Source organism: Brassica napus, chromosome C3 (genome assembly GCF_020379485.1).
Source record: "Brassica napus cultivar Da-Ae chromosome C3, Da-Ae, whole genome shotgun sequence".
Taxonomy (NCBI): Eukaryota; Viridiplantae; Streptophyta; class Magnoliopsida; order Brassicales; family Brassicaceae; genus Brassica; species Brassica napus.
The window spans coordinates 17,997,287-18,017,673 of NC_063446.1; the positions used below are offsets into that span (position 1 = coordinate 17,997,287).

Sequence of the window (20,387 nt, forward strand, 5' to 3'; positions counted from 1 at the left end):
GATTTTTCTTGTAGTAACAGGACGTCCAGAGAAGAGAAGAAGATGTTTTATACCATATGGGGTTGCTTCAGCTCATGGTTTTCTCTTTACACAAAGTTGTAGTTTGGAGAAACATGTGGCAACCAGCTTCAGCACAAGCAGCTCACCTTTCCCTTACAAGAAGAAAGCTGCAAGCAGCTGAAGCAAACAGCTTGTGACCAACATGTGACTTCTAAAGAACAAGCAGGTAAGCAAGAAGGTGCATGGCACATGACTGATCCAGCAAGCAAGCAGACAAGCTGGTACAACTCATGAGACTGATTTAAATTAACAAGCAGCTGAAACTATTCCTAGCCAATTCTCAACCAAACAATTTCCCGTCCATCGAATTTCATCTTTCTTTTATATAAACGCTTCCAACTTGAATAAAACTCGACCATAATAATTAAAATTCGACCAAAACTATCAAGAGTAGGTATTTTGGCCACGAGACAGTCCCGTCAAGAATAATTCACCGGGTCGATTTTTATTTTTAATTCTAGTCAAATTAACTCAAAACTGGTCGAGCGGGATTTTTTTCGACCAAAATTCTATCTGCTCGTGAGGGTTATTACAGTGTCTCTTTCGTTTTCCCTGAGTTTTGCCCTACCCATCGCGACCTGGAATGTTTGTTAATGCGCTTTGGGATCGGTGGTGCCGTTGTACACATGGATCTTGATCTTCGCAGGATCTGAGATTTTCGTCTCGGTGATACGAGTAGTGAAAGGAGTTCTTCAAGCTTATTCGAGAAGTCTATCGATCTCGGGTGCGGTGAATTTGAGACTTCACCGCTTTTACTTCCACGACCGCTTTTGTGATGTAGTCATGGAGATGGCGAATCTCGTCATGATCATCGCCAGTAGTTTTCCGATTTCATCGGCGTTTGCTGCGAGTGATCCGAGCCTGTTCATCGGCTAGTTTCTCTTGTTCTACCCATAAGATGTTTTCTTGTTCTTCTGTCATGGGTTTATCGAACAAAGAGTCATGCCGAGTCATGCGACTTCTCGTCCTTCTCGGATGCACGTTAGCGTCCATTTGTACGGATTGATCATTAGGATCCAAGTCAACTCGCTCGACTTTGTTATCTTTTGTTTCCCGTTCAAGAGGTGGAAGATTCTCCACATTTGGCCGCATTATGATAGGAATCACTTCGTCAGGGTTTTGTCTTGATGGATTTCCCTGAGAATTTGTGGGCCTATTCAGTGGGGATACAAAATCGATCCTTCTTCCACTGCAGAATCTCATAGTACGGCGTGGGAAAATTTCTCTAGTTCTCGATGTTAGGGTTTCGACTTGTTTAGCTAGAAAACTTGGGAGCTTCTCTCGTTTGTCTTACTTGTTTTCAAAAGTAGGGAACATCTTCTTAATGTCTTTGAACGGCGTGGTGTTGACGTTAGCGTTAACCGCATAGATGTTTGCTGCTGGAGTAGTTTCAACATTGTCGTCGGCTATATCACCGTCACGAGCTTTGCGGCTTTGAGCGTTTGTAACCATACTTGACCAAGCGCTCTGCGGCTGTGAGTTATATTGATCTCTAACCTCCCCTTCTTCTATCGCCATACTATGGAAACCAAAATTTGTACCGTCGATTTTCGTAATCGTAGAAAAGTCAAGAAACCCTAACTTTCCCTAAGGTCCACGATTTCTACTAAGCCAAACGTCAAGTGATCAAAATACAAAAACAGACAAAGTAAATAAATCGAAGTAAAGAGTAGAGCAATGAATATATTATTCTGAATCTGAATATGAGCGTTTACAACATGTAAAAGCCTCAGTCGTAAGAACTGTCGGCGAGTTTCCTAGCTCTAACCACATAAGACCTTAAGGCCTAGTTGAGTCGCAGTTCGATAACAAAAACATAAGTGCCTAAAATTGCACTAAGTGGTAAGTTGATGTGTCAATTTTTGTGTATTTGCGCCTTTCGCCTTGACTCTCCTTATATATGCCTCCAAGGGTCGGTCGTCTTTCCTTTTCTGCCCTTGGTTCGAGTCTATCTCTTTGTGAAAATCTTCTGTATTCTCTGGATCTTCATGATTATCCTGGAAACTTGAAATTTATCTTTTTTTTTCCATTTTTCTTCTACGAAAATCAAATAAACCGTCATTGTATTTTGGGCTCATTCTCGTCTAAAATCGTAAGTAACTTTTACCGCGTTGTAGACCTTCTCGGGCCATTTTTTTACTTGAAAGTTTTTACAATTTCTTTCGGATAAATCAACTTTCATACGATGTTGGCGCCCATACCGTTGGTTCCATGAGAAAGTAAAACGAATCGTATAGTCGAGATAACAATGATGTAGAGTTAACTGTTACCGTTTTATATGATTGATTCAAAGTTTTACAAGAAAACAAGTCTTTGATGTATTTATCGAAAAACTTCAACGGAAATTCTAGTTGAGACGAAACAAGGATCAGTTTGGTCAAGACACGTGGGTGATACAAGGAGTCTGTTGTTGCCTCCTGGCGACATGAAGAGGGAGATTGTGCGGCCTTGTCGCCTCATGGCGACAAAGAAGAGAGCGATGAGATGTGGCCGCCCGTTGGCTGCAAGGAAGAAGCTTGGCCGCCAGTTGGCGTCGAGGAGGAGGCGTGGCCGCCCATTGGCGGCGAGGGAGTAGCGTGGTCTGTTGGCGGTGATATCACTCAAATTACCCTAAGGAGTGATTTTTACTCTCTCAAATAAGAGGTTCAGTTGTAGTACTTAGGGATCAAATCCACAGAGACTCTAGGATTACACAATAGATTTGTAGTTTTCAAATTAAAGCTAGATAGTTATCATTAAAGCAGTAAATGAAGCTAAGATTGGGAGAACGAAGTAGTTTTTCAGTTGATTGATTTTAGGTTTTAAGCAATTCAGGGAAGGCGCTAGATTTGGTATAATCTTAGATATGATAAGTATGCAAACTTATTGGGTTATCAGGGATTTATAAATAATGATTGTTCTCGAACTCAAACTTAATTTATAATCTACCAATTTTCGTTTTTTTAGATTATCTTATGTCTAGATCTCAGATTTCAACTTTCGTTTGTTAATCATGAGAAAGTGTCAATCGATATGTTCTATACGAATATTGATCGATACACCTTTCAAAACGTCAATCGACACAACAGTAGTTATATCGATCTATGTTTATTCCAGCAAGCTTTACGAATGAGTTTGATAGGTACTCTAATCTCCTAGACCAACTTCCGTGTGTATCTTGTTAATTAGATCATACTAGTTTAGTTTCATGTAACAGACCGAGCTTCCGCTTGCGCCAATTAATCCTAAGATTTAAGTTCAGGGTGACCAGGCCTAGACTTAGCAGTAAGAACAACTAGATGAAGAACTATTTAAATTCCCTAACACATATTCATTTCAGTAATACATAGATCAACCTTTGAAGAACCTAAACCTAACAATAAGACTACTCAGACATATTCATAAGAAACATTATGATGGTCTGAATAATACTTAAATAAAATAAAGATGAAAAGCAAACAAGTAGAGTAAGAAACAAAAGGAGTTCAAGATCTTCTCTAGTATGAAGTTCAAATCTCTCTCTCCAATCATAAGCTCTCTTCTCTAAGTGTAGAGATGTCTGCCTCCATATTTATCTCTCTCTAAAAGTCTATGTCTAGGTAAAACATAAAAAACCCTAATAAATAGCCTAACAGGCGGCAAGAAACTTATGGTGCAAATCTTGGAACTTCTGGGTAAAACTCGTAATTTCCTTAAATCATCATTAAACTTCGCGTATGTCTCACCGTCTATTGACGTTGGTAGTGATCCTTCGATCAATGTTTTCTTCAATAATCGACCCCGTCTTCATGTTTTCAGCAATGCCTTCATAAAAGCTTCAAAATGCCCCCAAAATCACCATTTTACTCCAATGGATACCTGAACCTGTAATTATTTTAAAAAGACTCCAAAATGCATATAAAAGATTCTAAAAACATATATAAATCATGGATAAAACTGTAAAAGTGGATAAAATCCATGGCATATCAGGCGGCGAAGCATGAGTGTGGCCGCCCGTTGACGGCGAGGGAGGAGCGTGGCCGCCCGTTGGCGGCGAGGGAGGAGTGTGGCCCCCTTGGCGATGAAGGAGGAGCGTGGCCGCCCGTTGGTGGTGAAGGAGGACCGTCTTGGTCGCTTGATTGAATCGAGGTGCGGAGTCGGCGACCAAGCTGGCGACGAGGCAGAGTTGGCGTGGTCGCATGTTGGCGAGATGGACCGGAGACAATGAAACGATGAGAAGTCGGGACACGGCGGTTTCTCGTCTTATCGTGTCAAGAGATCGAGTATACTTTTTGTAAGAACTTGTTAGTTTGATATTTTTTTGAATCACACAAGGTTTTAGTTCTCATATTCCTTTTACTTTAAAGGGAGAAAATGTTTTCCGCGATAGTTTCTAGACATCGATTATGTCGTGACCGATTTGAACCAACACCGATCTCCTTGAAGGCTTTCATTTTTGAATTTGGTTGTTTTAGTTTCTAATTTCTGTATAATGAAGTGTACGCAACATTATAAATCAAGAAAATAGTTAAGTTCAACATTTTGTAAAAAAAATAAAAAAATTATGGAAAAAAGAAAGAAAACGGCATGCTGACATGACAGTCCCGTCACGCAAATTATGTTCGGTTTACTTGGCATTATGGTACACCGGTCAACATAAAAACGGCGCCGTTGCATTGTTTTATTTGGGACCGGGTGGCGGCAATACGACTGAGACTCCCGCCCACGCCCCCAGAAGCAGAAGAGAAGATTTTTGTCTGGTTGATGTTGAATCAAGACAATTGATTGCTTCTGGAGATAATGGAAAACAAGAACCAAGAGGATCTAGATCTGCTTCTGTCCCTTGACGAGGAGGAGAGGGTTCTCGAAACTCCTCCCGGTTCTCCTTCTGCCCCACCCGGTGAGATTCCGATCAATCGATTGCAGAGTAGATCTCATTATTGAAATATCGATCTTTGTGCAGTATATTTGACGGATGAAGAAGAATCCCCCAAACGTCGTAGAGGTCAGGCGGACTTGTCTGACTTCAGAAGTGTCGTTCAAGATTGCATTGACTATAACCCCAAACCTCTAACCAATAAACCTAAATGCGACATTGAAAAGTTCTCTGGCTTGCGCTTAAGGTCAGAAAAGTTAAATCCTTTTCCTATTCGCTCCTTGTCCAAACTTATCTGTTGGTTTCTTTTGTAGGAATCAATTACTTAGCCCTGCACAGATTAGTGATCTCTTCTCCGACATTCGTTTCGTTCGATTGCCGACAATCAAGTAAGTCCAAACGTATATGTTGGTTTCTTGCACTACCTACTTACTTACTCTTGGACTGATTAATAGGAACTTGCTAATGGGTGACAAACTCTCCGGCTGCTGGGCCACAATGGGAGTGCTAACTGAGAAAGGACATCCCAGAACAAGCTCTATAGGCCAGCCTTATTGCATTTGGAAAATCTGTTCCTTAAACGACAACAGCACTGTCTCCTTGTTCTTGTTTGGTGATGCTTACAAGAAGAATGAGACTGAAAAGGCAGCATCTGTTTTCGGTCTCTTTAATTCCTCTCTCCGCAAGGACAAAATGGTAAGCATTATTATAGCACATTTGCCTGTGATGTCTTTAACTAAAATGATAATCCATCATTCACCACCACCTCCTCCTTTGCCTTTGACTGATGGATTTATTCTCTTTGTGGCAGGGAAGTGACTTCTCATTAAGTGTCAACTCCGCTAAACAAATGGTAAAACTAGGAGTGTCCGCTGATTATGGAGTCTGCACAGCCAAGCGGAAAGATGGAACAACTTGTACCTCTGTTGTAAACAAGTAAGTTTTACCTTGGCCCATGCATATGACGCTCTATTTGTTTATTAATCTTTGAGTTTTTTCATCTTTTTTCAGACGCCAAGGAGCTTTCTGCAAGATTCATAAACTGGTACACATCCCTCTCCCTACATTGCCTTCATCTTGTTTTCTGCCGCCAGTGCAATGAACCATGTTTTCACTCACCATGTTTCTTTTTTCGCACAGAATGCATCAGACAAATTTGCTACAATGAGAAGTGAACTCAAAGGCGGGTATGTGTTAATGCTACCGAGTTTGGCCATTACCTTGAGTGGGGGATTTGCATGATTCTTGGGAGTTTTAAGTTTTTTTTTTTTTTAAACTTGTTTCAGAAACTTGAGAACGTCTTTCAGAGATCCAAAATCCCAAGGGATTTACACAGTTGAGCCACCAGTAGATAGAAGTGGGAACAAAAAGGCTACTCAGCCTGTCCGAGTACTATCAGTGGAAGGTCTCCGAAAGGCTCTAAGGTTGGGAAACTCTCATTTAAGTTTTTTTGAATGCCAAATATAATGGTGAGTATGCAGTGGTGCAGATAAAGTGACGCCTAACGTACACTCACAAGGAATACGTTTCCTGAACGAGATGGCTAGTATGCTTCTTCTTCTTCTTCTTTCTTTCTCCTTTTGATACAGTTATACAATCTATAAGATCTGATCTTGGGTTTACAGAACAATCGGCTTTGAAGAACGTTAACAAGAAATCTGAAGCTGTGAATAAGTCTGTAGAGAAGAGGTACTACCATCTTTCTTGACTTGTCATCTTCTTCCCGAGTTGTGTATCTCAAAATCAGATGTTCTTGATACTCCTCAGGAAAGCATCTAATGCAAAAGAAACGCAAGTAAAGAGAAAGAGAGAAGCGCACGGCAGTGGTAAGAAGGATACTCCTGAGATTGCCACCGGGAAAATGATGGTCCTAGATTTCTGCAGCTCCGACGAAGAATGAGTCCTCAGCGGACTTTAGCCAATATGCAGGACATTGGATGTCGAAGATAAAGGATTGTTGTTCCCATTCATACAAGAAATGTTCCTTTTTGTTATATTGGATTTGAGATGGTATGTCTTTCTACCATTCTTTGTGTTCATTTACACATATATCATAAACTGTTGAGAAGAGTTGATACACACGCTCTATCCAAAACAAATGTTAATTACTTTGTGTATATGGTTGATAAGAACAAAATAATTTCCGAAGAAGTAATTGGTTTTGTCACAAGATGTCTTGAAGAAGAGATTCACCCTGAAACTTGCCCACCTTGGAACTGAGAAACGCCAATCTCTTGTCGAGACGCGCTTTTCTCATATCCAGACTTCCCAGCTTCCCAGCCATCTCGGTCGCTCTCTCTCTCCACTCCATCAGCTTCTTCTCCTTCTCCCTCAGCTCTTTCCCCTGTTTCTCCATTTCTTGTCTCACAAGCAACACATCCCCTTGGCACACCTCTTTCTCCATTATGCTCATCTTGTGCTGGTCGTAATGCTTTACCGCCTCAACGATTTCCTCCAGGACGGGCTTGAGCCAATCTACCTTGATTTTCACGGACTCGACGTCTTTAACAATCGCTAGCATTTCCACCACGCGGGACTCCTTGAGATGCTTTAAGGGCGTCGTCTGGAGTTCGAAGACCACGGAGGCAAGCATGTCGAGGTAGTATGATCTCGTGGCAAGCGAATGTAGTTTGGAAGCAGATGCAATGTCACCGTTCTTGTCTAGGATTTGCTCAAGAGTAGCCGAGACGCTCGCTCTGACTTTGTAATCTCCCACAGAAACGATAGACTCGGACTGAGTGGACTGCACATCTTCTCTTGTTTCATTCTCCTTAATTATTAGTCTGAAGCTCTGCGATTCATCTTGTTTGCTTGGGGATTTGTGATGGACGGGCTGCAACAAGACGACAAGACATTTTTTGTGTGGTGAGTTTTTAAAATTAACACGAAAGGCATGAGATGAGGGATATACATACCGTGGTGCTTCCAGATTTTTGTGTGATCTCATGGTAACGCCAAACAGAGTTATCGTTGTGTTCATCATCCACAAATGAAATTTTATCGTCATCTGAGCTCGCACACTCATCCAATTGATTGGTGGGAGTTTCATATCCACGGCGACTAGGCTGAGGTAAGAGGCCAAAAATGTTATTAGCATGTGCAGAAATGTGAAGATGTGTGAAGGTAGATGGTAAAGAGCAGTACCGTAATGGGTCTAGATTGTGGCCTTTCTTGAGGTGACAAAATGAGTTCTGGATAGAGTAGAACCGATTCATCGTCATTCTCGATGTAAACCGATTCAGCTTTGCTCCCAAGATAATTGTAGGCCTGAGATGATCTTTGACCCATCTCAGAAGACGTTTGTGAGATTTTTTCCCTGGGATCAGGTGACTTTCCTTTCTGGACTGCAGTTTTTTGCCTACTTTCATGTATCCTTGGCCTAGTTTTAGCTGCCCGGGGCGTTTGAAGAGCTGCACTGTCAAGGGATCTGTGGGATATGGGGTGAGTTTGGGGAATTCTAGGGCTGGGTTCAGGTGTCTTGGACCGCTGTTTCGGAGTCCTTGACAATGGTTCAAAGTAGGTAGGCTGAGGCTCTGGAGTCTTGGACCTTGGCCCCGGGGATCTGGCCATGAATTCAGGTGACCTCCCTCTATGTTGTGCAGTCCTCGTCCTATTTTCTGGCGTTTGGGGCCGCCTTGCTGTTGCAGCAGAGTCATGTATGGGTGTCATCGGCCTAGTATCAGAGGTGTTGGATACACGTTCAGGGGTCCTCGGCCTTGTTTCAAGTGAAATAGGGTCCTCTTGGTGAGCCCACGGCCTAGTGTCAGAGCTGTGTTTGGGTGTGTGGGGCCTATGCCGAGGTGTCCTAAGAGGGTGTTCAGGCGTCCTAGGCTGAGTTCCAAACGGCCTTGGAGAGTACATATCATTATCCTCACCTCCACGCTGATCATCCTGGAAGGAATACCAATATATATATATATCAGTGAGACTCTGGCGGGGAACAAAAAAGAAGAGTGCTTAGCGTTAGCCAAGAATAACACTTACCCTTCTTGAAAAATAGTCTCCCCCTGAGTATCCTGCCAGAGAAGGCGACATAGGGAGCGAGTCCATATTGTTTGTAGGCTCGTTCTTGAGTTGGGACGGGAGTCCCTGGAGGGGGGACAAGCGGCTGAAGAAGTTACCATTGGTGTGATCAGTGGAAGGTGAAGTGTCTGATTCAACCTTCTTCTTGGCAAAATAGCTGGCAAGAGGTGATCTGCTTCCACGAGCCGGACTGCCTGTAGGAGTGTCCCTGCTTGGAGTTCTCTTACCAAACCCTGACATAAGTTAGCATGTTTCATGAGATATAATTCTTGATGATAGCTTTCTTACCAAGTTATATAAATATAATATAATTAAATCTCATAGGTACCAAAGAGTTTCTTTTCCTTCTTGTGGACATTTCCGGAGTTTAATATCTCTAAACAGATTGCAGTACACTCGTGGAAAGGATTGCCTGCGTTGGGGCAACCTTGAACCACTTTTCCAGACACCATTTCCATCTCACAGACTTGAAAAACTCTCTAAGATCAATCTCTTTGATTAAGACAGAACCTGACATAAATACACAAAACTGTGGTCAGATCTATTGAAACATTAGAGACCCATCGAAGTACATAACACAAGAGGGAGTCAACGCTTTTGACAGGGTGCAATTTTTTACAGAAAAATATGATTCTACAGAGTCAGATTGATTATCCATCTTTATGAGTTGGTTTAATAAATGATCACACAACATGAGACAATACTAATCAGATCGACTATGATGTTGATCACTTGAAAAATCTCTCCATTAAGGATCCTATGTTTTCCCACCATACAATTTTAAATGCTTTTGGTGAAAGATCATATTCTCAAATTAATCTGCAAACCAATGGTATAAATGCAAATGTATAAAAGTATAGAAATGGGTCAACACAGAGATGGATAGAGATACCTGTAATTTTTGTGGAGGAGAAAGATGCCAGTTGAAGAAGAAGTGAATGATTATATCTTGTTATATATATGTAGAGAGAGAGAATGAGAATGATACCTTGAGTGTATTATATATATTGGAACTACCTCTATGATGAGATTGGTTCCACTGTTTTGCAACTTCGCTGACTTTGACCGCCACTAAAAAACTATATAAGTTTCAGCAGAGACTTGGTCAATTCGCCATTTGATTTTTTATTTATACATTATCCCCTGTATATTAATACTATAGCATTACAACACCATCATATTTTCGTAGTCACGTGTCATCACGAGAATGATTCTTAGAATTGTTAGAAAAATAAGTTGATCTATATAAACATATACTATGTTTTTTTATTAAACTAACTATCAAATTAATTAGTAGTGTACAAAAAAAAATATTTTTTATTTCCTTAAATAAAAGCTACGGAATTACCTAATATGGTTAACATATATATCACAATTAATGATTATGAATAATACATATTTGATAACAATTTTTCTAACCTCTCTTTTTTTGTTTAATTTTATACTATTAAAAGAAATTAAACAATCACATTAAGCATATAATAAAAAAATTTAGATTTTTTCTTATATGTTGTATTTTGAATTTTTTAAAAGGACTATAAATTACTAAAAATGGTAAAAGTTCCACATTGAAAATTTTGTGATCAATGGTTTAACTTTTTTTTGTTCAAACAAGATACAAATGATGATCATATATCGTAGGGGTGGGTGTTCGAATACACGTTCGGATTCGTATCGGGTATTTCAGTATAAAAGTACAGAACTCGTTCGGATATTTTTACACTTCGATTCGGGTTCGGTTATTTTATGTTCGGGTTCATATATTTTGGGCCAGATTCAGATATTTAAATTTTGAAGAAAAAATAAATAAATGATTCATTGTTTAAGTTTTTTGTATTTAAAATATATTTTAACTGGTTTTCTAATTTTTGAAAAATTGTACCAATTTAGTTGTTGTTTTGAAATTTTAGATGTAATTTTTGTTAATGCAAGAAACAAGAGCTTGATATATATTTTAAGTGAGTAGCAAATAATTTTGTCCATAATTATATGTATATATTATCTAATTTTGAGAAATAAGCGTCATTAATATAAATATTTTGAATAAAATGAGAGAAGTAAACTAGATATATATGGTTAAATATACTTATGTTTGGTTATCTTCGGTTATACATTCGGATTCAGATATTACCGTTTGGATTCAAATATTACTCGAACTAGTGAAATAAGTAATTTGTTTTGTTGTTCTAGAATTATATGATTTTTAGACCGAGCTGGTGAATATATAGTAGATAGAAATTTATATTTTGAGTATGCACTTATATATTCTATAATAGCTTGATATATTAGATTTGAACACTAATCTGTTAATATAGTTTCCCGGTGATTTTTTTCAAAATTTTGATTCTTAGATATGTATCTGGAGTGAAACTAATTTTTACAGATGTCCATTTTTTTTAAAAAACTGACACTTATTTAATTCACCGAATTCATAAAAGAAGTTAAAAAAAGAAACTTAACTCATATCAATAAAGCAAAGACGAGAATGAAAACACGATTTTATAGAGGTAAAAAATAAACTCACTTATGGAGAGTCAATAGTAAACAAATCGAGAGCAGAAAACATTATTCTCTTTCATCATTATACAATCGATGTTGTCTATTTGGTTTTGGTGATTTGTGTCAATCGCAAAACTTAATTTTCTTTTGTGCATATGAAGTCTTAAAAATAATTAAAATGAGATGTAATACGTTAACTCTTCAGCAACGATGATATATTTAAGAGACGAACATTTGTATTCGTCATTTTATAATCGATAAAGATTGTAGTGTTGCAAAATGTTAAAACTGTTGTGAAACTAAAGAATATAATCTATGTACATAAGGAGCTCTTTATATATAGGGAATTACACCGTCATAGAATAATGGAAAGACTAAAAAAGGAAATACAAATATGGAAAGAGTACAAATCTAATAAGGAAAATGCAAGATGCCGATTCTATCTCTCTCTCTCTCTCTCTCTCTTTCTCTCTCTCTCTCTCCTCACGGTTGACTCTCTCTCTAGCATTGGGCCGGTTATGAACCGGGCCGGTTGCCGGTTATGGATATCCACAATATGATTTATAACACTCCCCCTTGGATGCCATAACCATACAGGGATTGTAATACGCTTTAGATGTTGCCTCATTAAAACCTTACCAGGAAAACCCAGTGGGACAAAACCATGGTGAAGGAAAAATAGTACAACACGTATTACTCCCCTTGTTCTGAACAACTCGCGGCTGGCCTCATGAACAGCCAAGATCTCCGAATTGTTTGAAGATTTGGCCGCGATCGTCCGCTTCATGGAACACCGTGATATGGCCGTTCCACCATGTGTGAAAACATAGCCTGTCTGTGATCGAGCATTGTGTGGATCCGAAAGATAACCTTCATCAGCAAAATTAACTAAACTTTCTTTGTTTTGGTTAGTATAAAATAAACCTAAGTCTTTCGTTCCTTGCAGGTAACGAAGAACATGTTTAATCTTGTTCCAGTGCCTTTGGGTTGGACAAGAGCTTAATCTAGACAATAGATTCACGGTAAAACATATATCTGGTCGTGTGACTATCCAGATACATCAAAGCTCCTATGACACTGAGATATGGCACTTCGGGACCAAAAACATCTTTATCGTCCATCTTAGGACGGAACGGATCAGTGTCCAGGCCGAGGGACCTCACGACCATGGGGCTAGATAATGGGTGAGACTCGGCCATGTTGAATCTCTTGAGTAATTTTCTATATATGCCATTTGATGCACAAAGATTCCATCTCTTATGTACTCAAGCTGTAATCCCAAACAAAACTTTGGTTTTTTTCAAAATCTTTCATCTCGAATTCTTTCTTAAGATATTCAATTGTTTGGGAAATCTCTCCAGAGGTTCCTATGATATTTAAATCATCAACATACATTGCTATAATCACAAAGCTCTAGCCGAATTTCTTTATAAAGATACAAGGGCTGATCAGATCATTCTTGTATTCTTCTCTCTCTAGGTACTCACTTAACCTATTGTACCACATTCGGCCTGATTGTTTCAATCTATAAAGTGACTTATTCAACTTTATACAGTGTTGTTCTCGAGTACTCGATTTGTTTTTCAACTTTATACCCTCTGGTACTTTCATATAAATCTCATTATCCAGTTGCCCATATAAGTATGCAGTTACAACATCCATTAACCGCAAGTCTAATTTCTCTCTTATAACCAGACTTATCAGGAATCTAAAAGTAGTAGCATCCACCACAGGGGAGTATGTCTCCTCATAATCGATTCCTGGTCTCTGTGAGAATCCTTGTGCAACAAGCCGTGCTTTATATCTCACGACCTTGCCGTGTTTATTTCTTTTCCTCACAAAGACCCACTTATAGCCGACTGGTTTAACATCATATGGTGTCCGGACTATTGGTCCAAAGACATCTCTCTTCTTTAAAGAGTTTAACTCCACGTTTATAGCTTCTTTCCATTTGATCCAATCTGATAGTTGAGTGCACTCATAAATAGACGTGGGTTCATGATCCTCATTATCATCCATCATTTCAAGTGCTACATTGCATGCAAATATATCATCAATGTCGACATTCTTTCTGTTCGATTGTATCCCAGACAAGACATAGTTTATTGAGATCTCATTATTATCAGGACCTTTAGTACCTTGAATTTTGGCGTCCCAAGAATCAGTATTAGATACATCAGGGCCGACCGTATCTAAGCATTCATGATCGGCTGCGATAGCTATTAGGGTTTTGGGATCGGCCACGGCTAAGTCCCGGGATTTAGGAACGGCCGCGATCGTGTCTAGGGTTTCAACAACCTCGGTTTCAATCTCTGCACCTTTCTTAGTTTTCCGAGGGTTATTATCTTTGGAACCTATTGGTCTACCACATTTCAAACTTTGTCTAGACTCTGTAGCAACTTGATTGTGTCCCTCTTGAACATCAATTCTTATTGGTGCATTAGCAGCTGGTATATATGACTTAGTCACTCTTTTTGGGTCAGCAAAGGAATCTGGCAATTAATTAGCTAGCTTTTGTAAATGTATAGTCTTTTGGACCTCTAAATCACATTCCTGAGTCCGAGGATCTTGCCAAGATAAGGATATTTGATACCATGTAATCTTTTTTTACCAGCTTATTGCTATCTCCCCCTAATGTTGGATGTTCGGATTCATCAAAGTGACAATCCGCATACCTGGCCTTAAATAAACCACCCGTAGTTGGCTCAAGGTATTTTATAATCGTGGGAGAATCATAGCCAACATATATCCCCATCCTCCTTTGAGGTACCATCTTTGTTCTCTGTGGTGGTGCAATTGGCACATAGACGGCACAACCAAATGTCTTCAGATGGGATATGTCTGGCTCATGACCCGTAAGTAATTGTAATGGGGAATATCTATGTTCACTAGACGGTCTTATACGAATCAGTTCGGCCGCGTGCAAGACCGCGTGTCCCCAAGTTGTGGCCAGAAGCTTAGACCTCATAAGCAATGGTCTAGCTATTAGCTGAATTTGTTTTATGAATGATACGGCCAAGCCGTTCTGTGTATGTACATGTGTAACGAGTGTTCCACACTTACCCCCATGGACATACAATAATCATTAAACGCTTGGGACGTGAACTCACCAGCATTGGTCTCTATCATTCCGACCTTAGCATAGTAAAAGGCCAGTAGAGAGCGCATGTATAGACTCTAGGACTTTCTTATAGCCTTAACCGATCTCTATGATCTGAAGGAACTCTTTGTTTCCTTCTCCCTTAGTCTCAATATGAAAGCCATTCATTCGAATGTCTTTAAAGCTCAATAGGCTTCTCTTAGAGCTGGGTGAATACAATGCATCAGATATCTCTAGATGTGTACCCTTAGGCAACAGGATGTTAGCCTGGCCGTAGCCCTCTATGAGACTGGATATACCCAAAATGATACTTTAGAGACTTCATATAAAAACTTTCATTCATTAATAAAATAAGTTCAAAGCAATCAAAACATAGAAAACATAAAGCAAAGAACACGAAAACATAGATGTTGAATTCAACTTCATTCTTTTAAACAATCTGAAGTTTCATAATCCATAAGATCGTCTCGTTCATGATTGAAATCATCTTCACCATCTTGATAAGTCATATGAGCTTCAGGATTCTTCCCTTTCAAACTCTCTTGGTAGAGGTCAACGAGATGTTTGAGAGTCCTACATGTCTTAGCCCAATGATTATCCATGCCACATCTATGGCACACAAATTTGGTCGAGTTTTTTGGCTTGAAAGATGTACCACGGCCTCGGCCATGTCCACGGCCTCCATAGGAGCCACGGCCATATGAGTTGCCTTGGCCTCGACCAAACGGATTTCGGTCTCGACCACCACGTCCATGCCATTTTCCACGACCACGGTTGTGTTGGCTATCACTCTGGACATGGTTCGACTCTTTCTTAGCCTCTACGGTCGCATGTGCCTCAGGTAATGGGTTGGTTCCAGGAGGTCTCAATTCACTGTTTCTCATCAACAGTTCATTGTTCTGCTCAGCGAGCAAGAGACAAGAGATCAGATTAGCATAAGTTGTGAAGCCCTTCTCACGGTACTGTTGTTGTAACAACACATTGCTTGCGTGGAAGGTGAAAAGGTTTTCTCAAGCATATCCTTATCCGTTATATCCTCACCACACAGTTTCAATTTTGAAACTATTTTAAACAGGACCGAGTTATACTCGTCCACGGACTTGAAGTCCTGGATTCTGAGATTCCTCCAATCATACATAGCCTTTGGTAATAACACCGTTCTCTGGTGATCATATCTCGTTTTCAACTCTGTCCAAAGGTCTAGAGGATTCTCAATAGTCAAATACTGATCTTTGAGACTCTCAATAAGATGATAGCGTATAATTAATATAGCTCAATATCTATCTTTCTCACTTGCATTATTGCCCTCGGTGATACATTCACCGAGTCCCTTGGATTTCAGGATAATCTTAGTATCAAGTGCCCATTGCAAGTAATTATCTCCAGAGAGATTTAGGGCAGCAAAATTCAAGTTGTTGATTTTTGACATCTGAAATCATATATTTCATTCTTAAGATTTATAATGTTCCTATAATGCATGCAAGACAATCAGATATATAATGCAAATTGGTCACACGACCAAACGGATATGATGCATTTAGTTCATACGATTATGCATGCATGATATGCTAACAAGCTGCACGGCTACTATCTTTACAAACGGTTTCAATGCAATCAATACAATGGTTATTCATTTTCAATCTTAGCAAACGGTTTTCTAAGAGTTCAATGTGTAATTGCAATCAAACAATCGAGCAATGCAACAGTTAGGGTTCATTCGAGAATGTATGAAAACTATCAATACTAGCAGGATCATTATCAAGACGAGAATGCATAAATCATTTAACCTAGCGAGCGATTTCAATTTCAATTCAAGCATTCGGTTTTAATCAATCAAACAAGATAGTATTCGATTTTAATTTCAAGACATTAGGGTTTCGATCAAACAATCAATACGACTTCAATTTGAAAATCATTCAATCGGTTTTATCAATTCAAACAACGAAATTCAAGAATGAGATTATCAGTCCTAGCAATCGATTTCTATGTGATCAAATTCAATACGGTTTTAATTAATCAAGGCTAGCATACTATATCCAAACATACAACCATTCAAACAATCAATTTCGATTCAAAGCATTAGATTAGGGTTTCGATTTTAATTCATTCAATCAATCAATTTGATTTTGAATTAGGTTTATAAAATCGAATGTGTTTTAGTATTAGGGTTTTAAATAAAATCGATTTCATGCTTTCATGCAATAAGCATGTATGCGGCTAGGATCATGGATATTAGGGTTTCGATTTTGATCTTAGATCATTGGGGTTTTGAGATTCAAAACCATTAAGGTTTCGATTTTAATTGATCAAACAATCAATCTCAATTTAGGGTTTAGGGTATCGAACTTATGATTATGAGCTTCGATTTACTCATTGGGGTTTTGATCTATTACCCTATAGTTTTGATTTCAACATTAGATCATACTATTAGGGTTTGTAGTTTTTATGGTTTCAATTCTTATCAAACAATCAAATTCGATTATGGGTTCTCTTTAAAGTTTCGAATTACCTTAACCTCATGTAGGGTTGAATGGACCACCAAAGAGATGAACCGCGAGCTGGAACTGATCGGAACGAGAGCTGATGTTGTCGCGAGCTGTCTGATTGCTGAGATCGGGAACGCGAGCTGTCCAACGTGCTGATCGGGTCGCGAGCTGTCTGAGATCGTCTTGTTTGCGAGATGAGGTTGAACAAGCTGAGATCGTCTGAGCTAGGATCAGGAACGTCTTGAGCTGAAGCTGATCGGGAACAGATTGCAAAAAAGGATCGAGATATAAGGTTTCGCGATCGGGATTAGGATGGTTCGCCGGTAAGGATGTTCGCCGATTAGGGTTAGGGTTTTAGGCTGTTTGTTTTAGCTTAGGAATTTAGATTCTATCGTGCTGATAACGTGTTGTGAAACTAGAGAATATAATCTATGTTTCTGTATTATTCATAAACATAAGGAGTCCTTTATATATAGAGAATTACACCGTCATAGAATAATGGAAAGACTAAAGAAAGGAAATGCAAATATGGAAAGAGTACAACTCATAATCTAATAAGGAAATGCAAGATGCCGATCCTCTCTCTCTCTCTCTCTCTCTCCTCACAGTCGACTCTCTCTCTCTCTAGCATTGGACCGATTATGAACCGGACCGGTTATGGACATCCACAATATGATTTATAACAAAAACCATTTAATAAACAAACATTATTATAAAACTCAGTCCGCGCATGCGCTCGGGTTATCGTGTACTTGTCAAAGATCCACAGTTGAAGAGGTAAGGAATCAAAGATTAAACGTCAAGACGACTATGGAAACTTCTGTTGTGGTCTCACACCATTTTCATTTGGTTGCTTCTTTCATCTTCTGTATTCAAATACGACCTTAAAGCAGCGAAAGTAAGTGTTATCTTTTTTCATTTTCGTTGTTGAAAATACGACTTTTTCACACAAAAATAATATTTAAGAGAGAAAATGAATTTGGTTATAAATCATTGACAACCAAATAAGATAAGCTCACATCGATCCCAGTTCGGGCGGATCGACTCCTCACGCTCTGAAATAGACTCTATTAATGATCCTCTAGGACTTTAAAATATCTGTTGTAAACTTAAGGATTTAGAAATGTAAGTTTATATATATTATTAATGAATAAGTGTTCCCTTTATATATGGGTCACAAGAGAGATAAATGGAAATACAATAATAGGAAAGATTACAAATCATAAACATAAACGAATTAGGAAATAGGCAAGTTGTAGCCGCCTATCTCTCCTCTCCAAGTCTCGCGTCCGCCTCTCTCTCTCTAAGGTTGGGCCATCTCTCTCTCTAAGTGTATGAGCCGGTTATAGACCGGGCCAGTTATGGACATCCACCAATTGATTTATAACACTCCCCCTTGGATGCCATAACCATGCAGAGATTGTAATACGCTTAATGTTGCATCATTAAAACCTTATCAGGAAAACCCAGTGGGACAAAACCATGATAAAGGAAAAATAGTACAACACGTACTATTCCCCTTGATGTGAACCTCAGTGGAGGTCCTTCAGCCTACACATCCCAATCTGATGCGTGAGCTTCCTGAACGTGCAGGTAGGAAGTACCTTGGTGAATAGGTCAGCTGAATTGTCACTGGATCGTACTTGGACGACCTAGACCTCACCGGATTTCTGAAGCTCGTGAGTAAAGAAGAACTTAGGCAATATGTGCTTTGTCCTATCACATTTTATGTAACCGTCCTTGAGCTGAGCAATGCACGCAGCATTGTCCTCATACATCACGGTTAGCTTTTTGCACTCGGCCATCCCGCAATCAGCTCGGACGTGTTGGGTCATCGACCTCAACCAAACACACTCGCGGCTGGCCTCATGTATGGCCAAGATTTACGAGTGATTAGATGAAGTGGCCGCGATGGTTTGTTTCATGGAACGCCGTGATATGGCCGTACCTCCATGTGTAAAGACATATCCTATCTGTGATCGAGCTTGATGTGGATCTGATAAATAACCAGCATCAGCAAAGCCAACTAAACCATCTTTGTTATGGTTAGTATAATATAAACCCAAGTCTTTCGTTCCTTGCAGGTAACGAATAACATGTTTGATCCCATTCCAATACCTCTGGGTCGGACAGGAGCTAAACCTAGATAGTAGGTTCACGGCAAAGCTTATATCAGGCCGTGTGTGAGTTGCCAAGTACATTAAAGCTCCTATGGCACTGAGATATGGCATTTCGGGACCTAGGTCATCTTCATCGTCCATCTTGGGACAGAATGGGTCAGTGTCCAGGCTGAGAGACCTCAAGACCATGGGACTGGTCAGAAAATGGCAATCAGCCATATTGAATCTCTTGAGTACCTTTTCAGTGTATGTCATCTGATGCACAAGGATCCCATCATTTATGTACTCAAGTTGTAATCCCAAACGTAATTTTGTTTTCCCGAGATCTTTCATCTCGAATTCTTTCTTAAGGTATTCAACCGTTTGAGAAATTGTATCCAGAGGTTCCTAGGATATTCCGATCATATATTTCGATGATTATCAATATTGTTCTCGAGAACTTGATGTACATTCAGCTCAATACCCTCTAGTACTTTCATTATCCAGTGGACCATATAAATATGCAGTCACTACATCAGTTTGCTGCAAGTCTAATTTTCTCTCTTATATAGCCAGACTTATGAGAAATCTTAAAAGTAGTTGCATCCACCACATGGGATTATATCTCCTCATAATCTATTACTGGTCTTTGTGAGAATCCTTGTGCAACATTAGCTTTATATCTCACGATTTCTATTCCTCACAAGACCCATTTATATCCACTGGTTTTAACATCATATGGCGTCTTAATCATATGGCCAAATACGTCTTTCCTCTTTAAACTATTTAACCCCACGTTTTCATTCAATCTGTTCTACGAGTGCGCACTCTTATATTGACGTGGGTTCATGATCCTCGCTTATATTCATAAATTCAAGTGCTACCTTGTATCATCTTATGTCGGCATTCCTTATTGTGTTCCATTATGTTTCAGACATGATATAATCGATTGAGATTCATTATTATCAGGACCTTTGATACTTTGCAGCTTGGCATCCCAAGCTACATTGTTTGGTACCTGTACCTTAGAGCCGGCCGGCCTTATCTCTATGTCTAATATGGTTTCCTTGACCACGGATTTTTTTTATCATTATATGCACCTTTCTCTTTTGTTTCCGGAGATTCTTATCTTTTGAACTTATTGGTCTATCTTGTATAGACTCTGTAGCAACTTGATTGTGTCTCTCTTGGACATCAATTTAGTTGGTGCTTTACAAGCTGGTTTATATATGATTTAGTCATTCTTTTTCGAGTTAGCAAATGTGTCTGGCATTTGATTAGCTAGC

At 39.3% G+C, this 20,387-nt stretch overlaps 2 protein-coding genes across 4 annotated transcripts; one reads left to right on the forward strand and one right to left on the reverse strand.

Annotated features, from left to right (window-relative positions):
• The first annotated feature begins 4,655 nt into the window (after positions 1-4,655).
• Positions 4,656-7,061, forward strand: LOC111204455 (protein MCM10 homolog). Its single transcript, XM_048752847.1, has 11 exons — positions 4,656-4,918; positions 4,982-5,141; positions 5,209-5,283; positions 5,350-5,590; positions 5,706-5,830; positions 5,906-5,939; positions 6,035-6,081; positions 6,181-6,318; positions 6,376-6,440; positions 6,520-6,583; positions 6,662-7,061. Exons 1-11 carry the CDS (start codon positions 4,819-4,821, stop codon positions 6,792-6,794), a joined length of 1,182 nt encoding a protein of 393 aa, XP_048608804.1. The 5' UTR covers positions 4,656-4,818; the 3' UTR covers positions 6,795-7,061.
• LOC106389511 (serine/arginine repetitive matrix protein 2) lies at positions 6,865-9,978 on the reverse strand. 3 transcript variants are annotated; one of them, XM_013829781.3, is made up of 6 exons: positions 9,810-9,978; positions 9,246-9,427; positions 8,879-9,150; positions 8,039-8,785; positions 7,810-7,959; positions 6,865-7,727 (listed from the first exon to the last, which is right to left on the reverse strand). In XM_013829781.3, the coding sequence occupies exons 2-6, from the start codon at positions 9,373-9,375 to the stop codon at positions 7,059-7,061; spliced, it is 1,968 nt and encodes a 655-aa protein (XP_013685235.2). In that variant the 5' UTR covers positions 9,376-9,427; positions 9,810-9,978; the 3' UTR covers positions 6,865-7,058. The 3 variants fall into 3 exon arrangements, with proteins under 3 accessions (XP_013685235.2, XP_048608802.1, XP_048608803.1); XM_048752845.1 differs by lacking the exon at positions 9,810-9,978 and adding an exon at positions 9,694-9,713; XM_048752846.1 differs by lacking the exon at positions 9,810-9,978 and adding an exon at positions 9,537-9,667.
• Between the last annotated feature and the right edge of the window lie 10,409 nt (positions 9,979-20,387).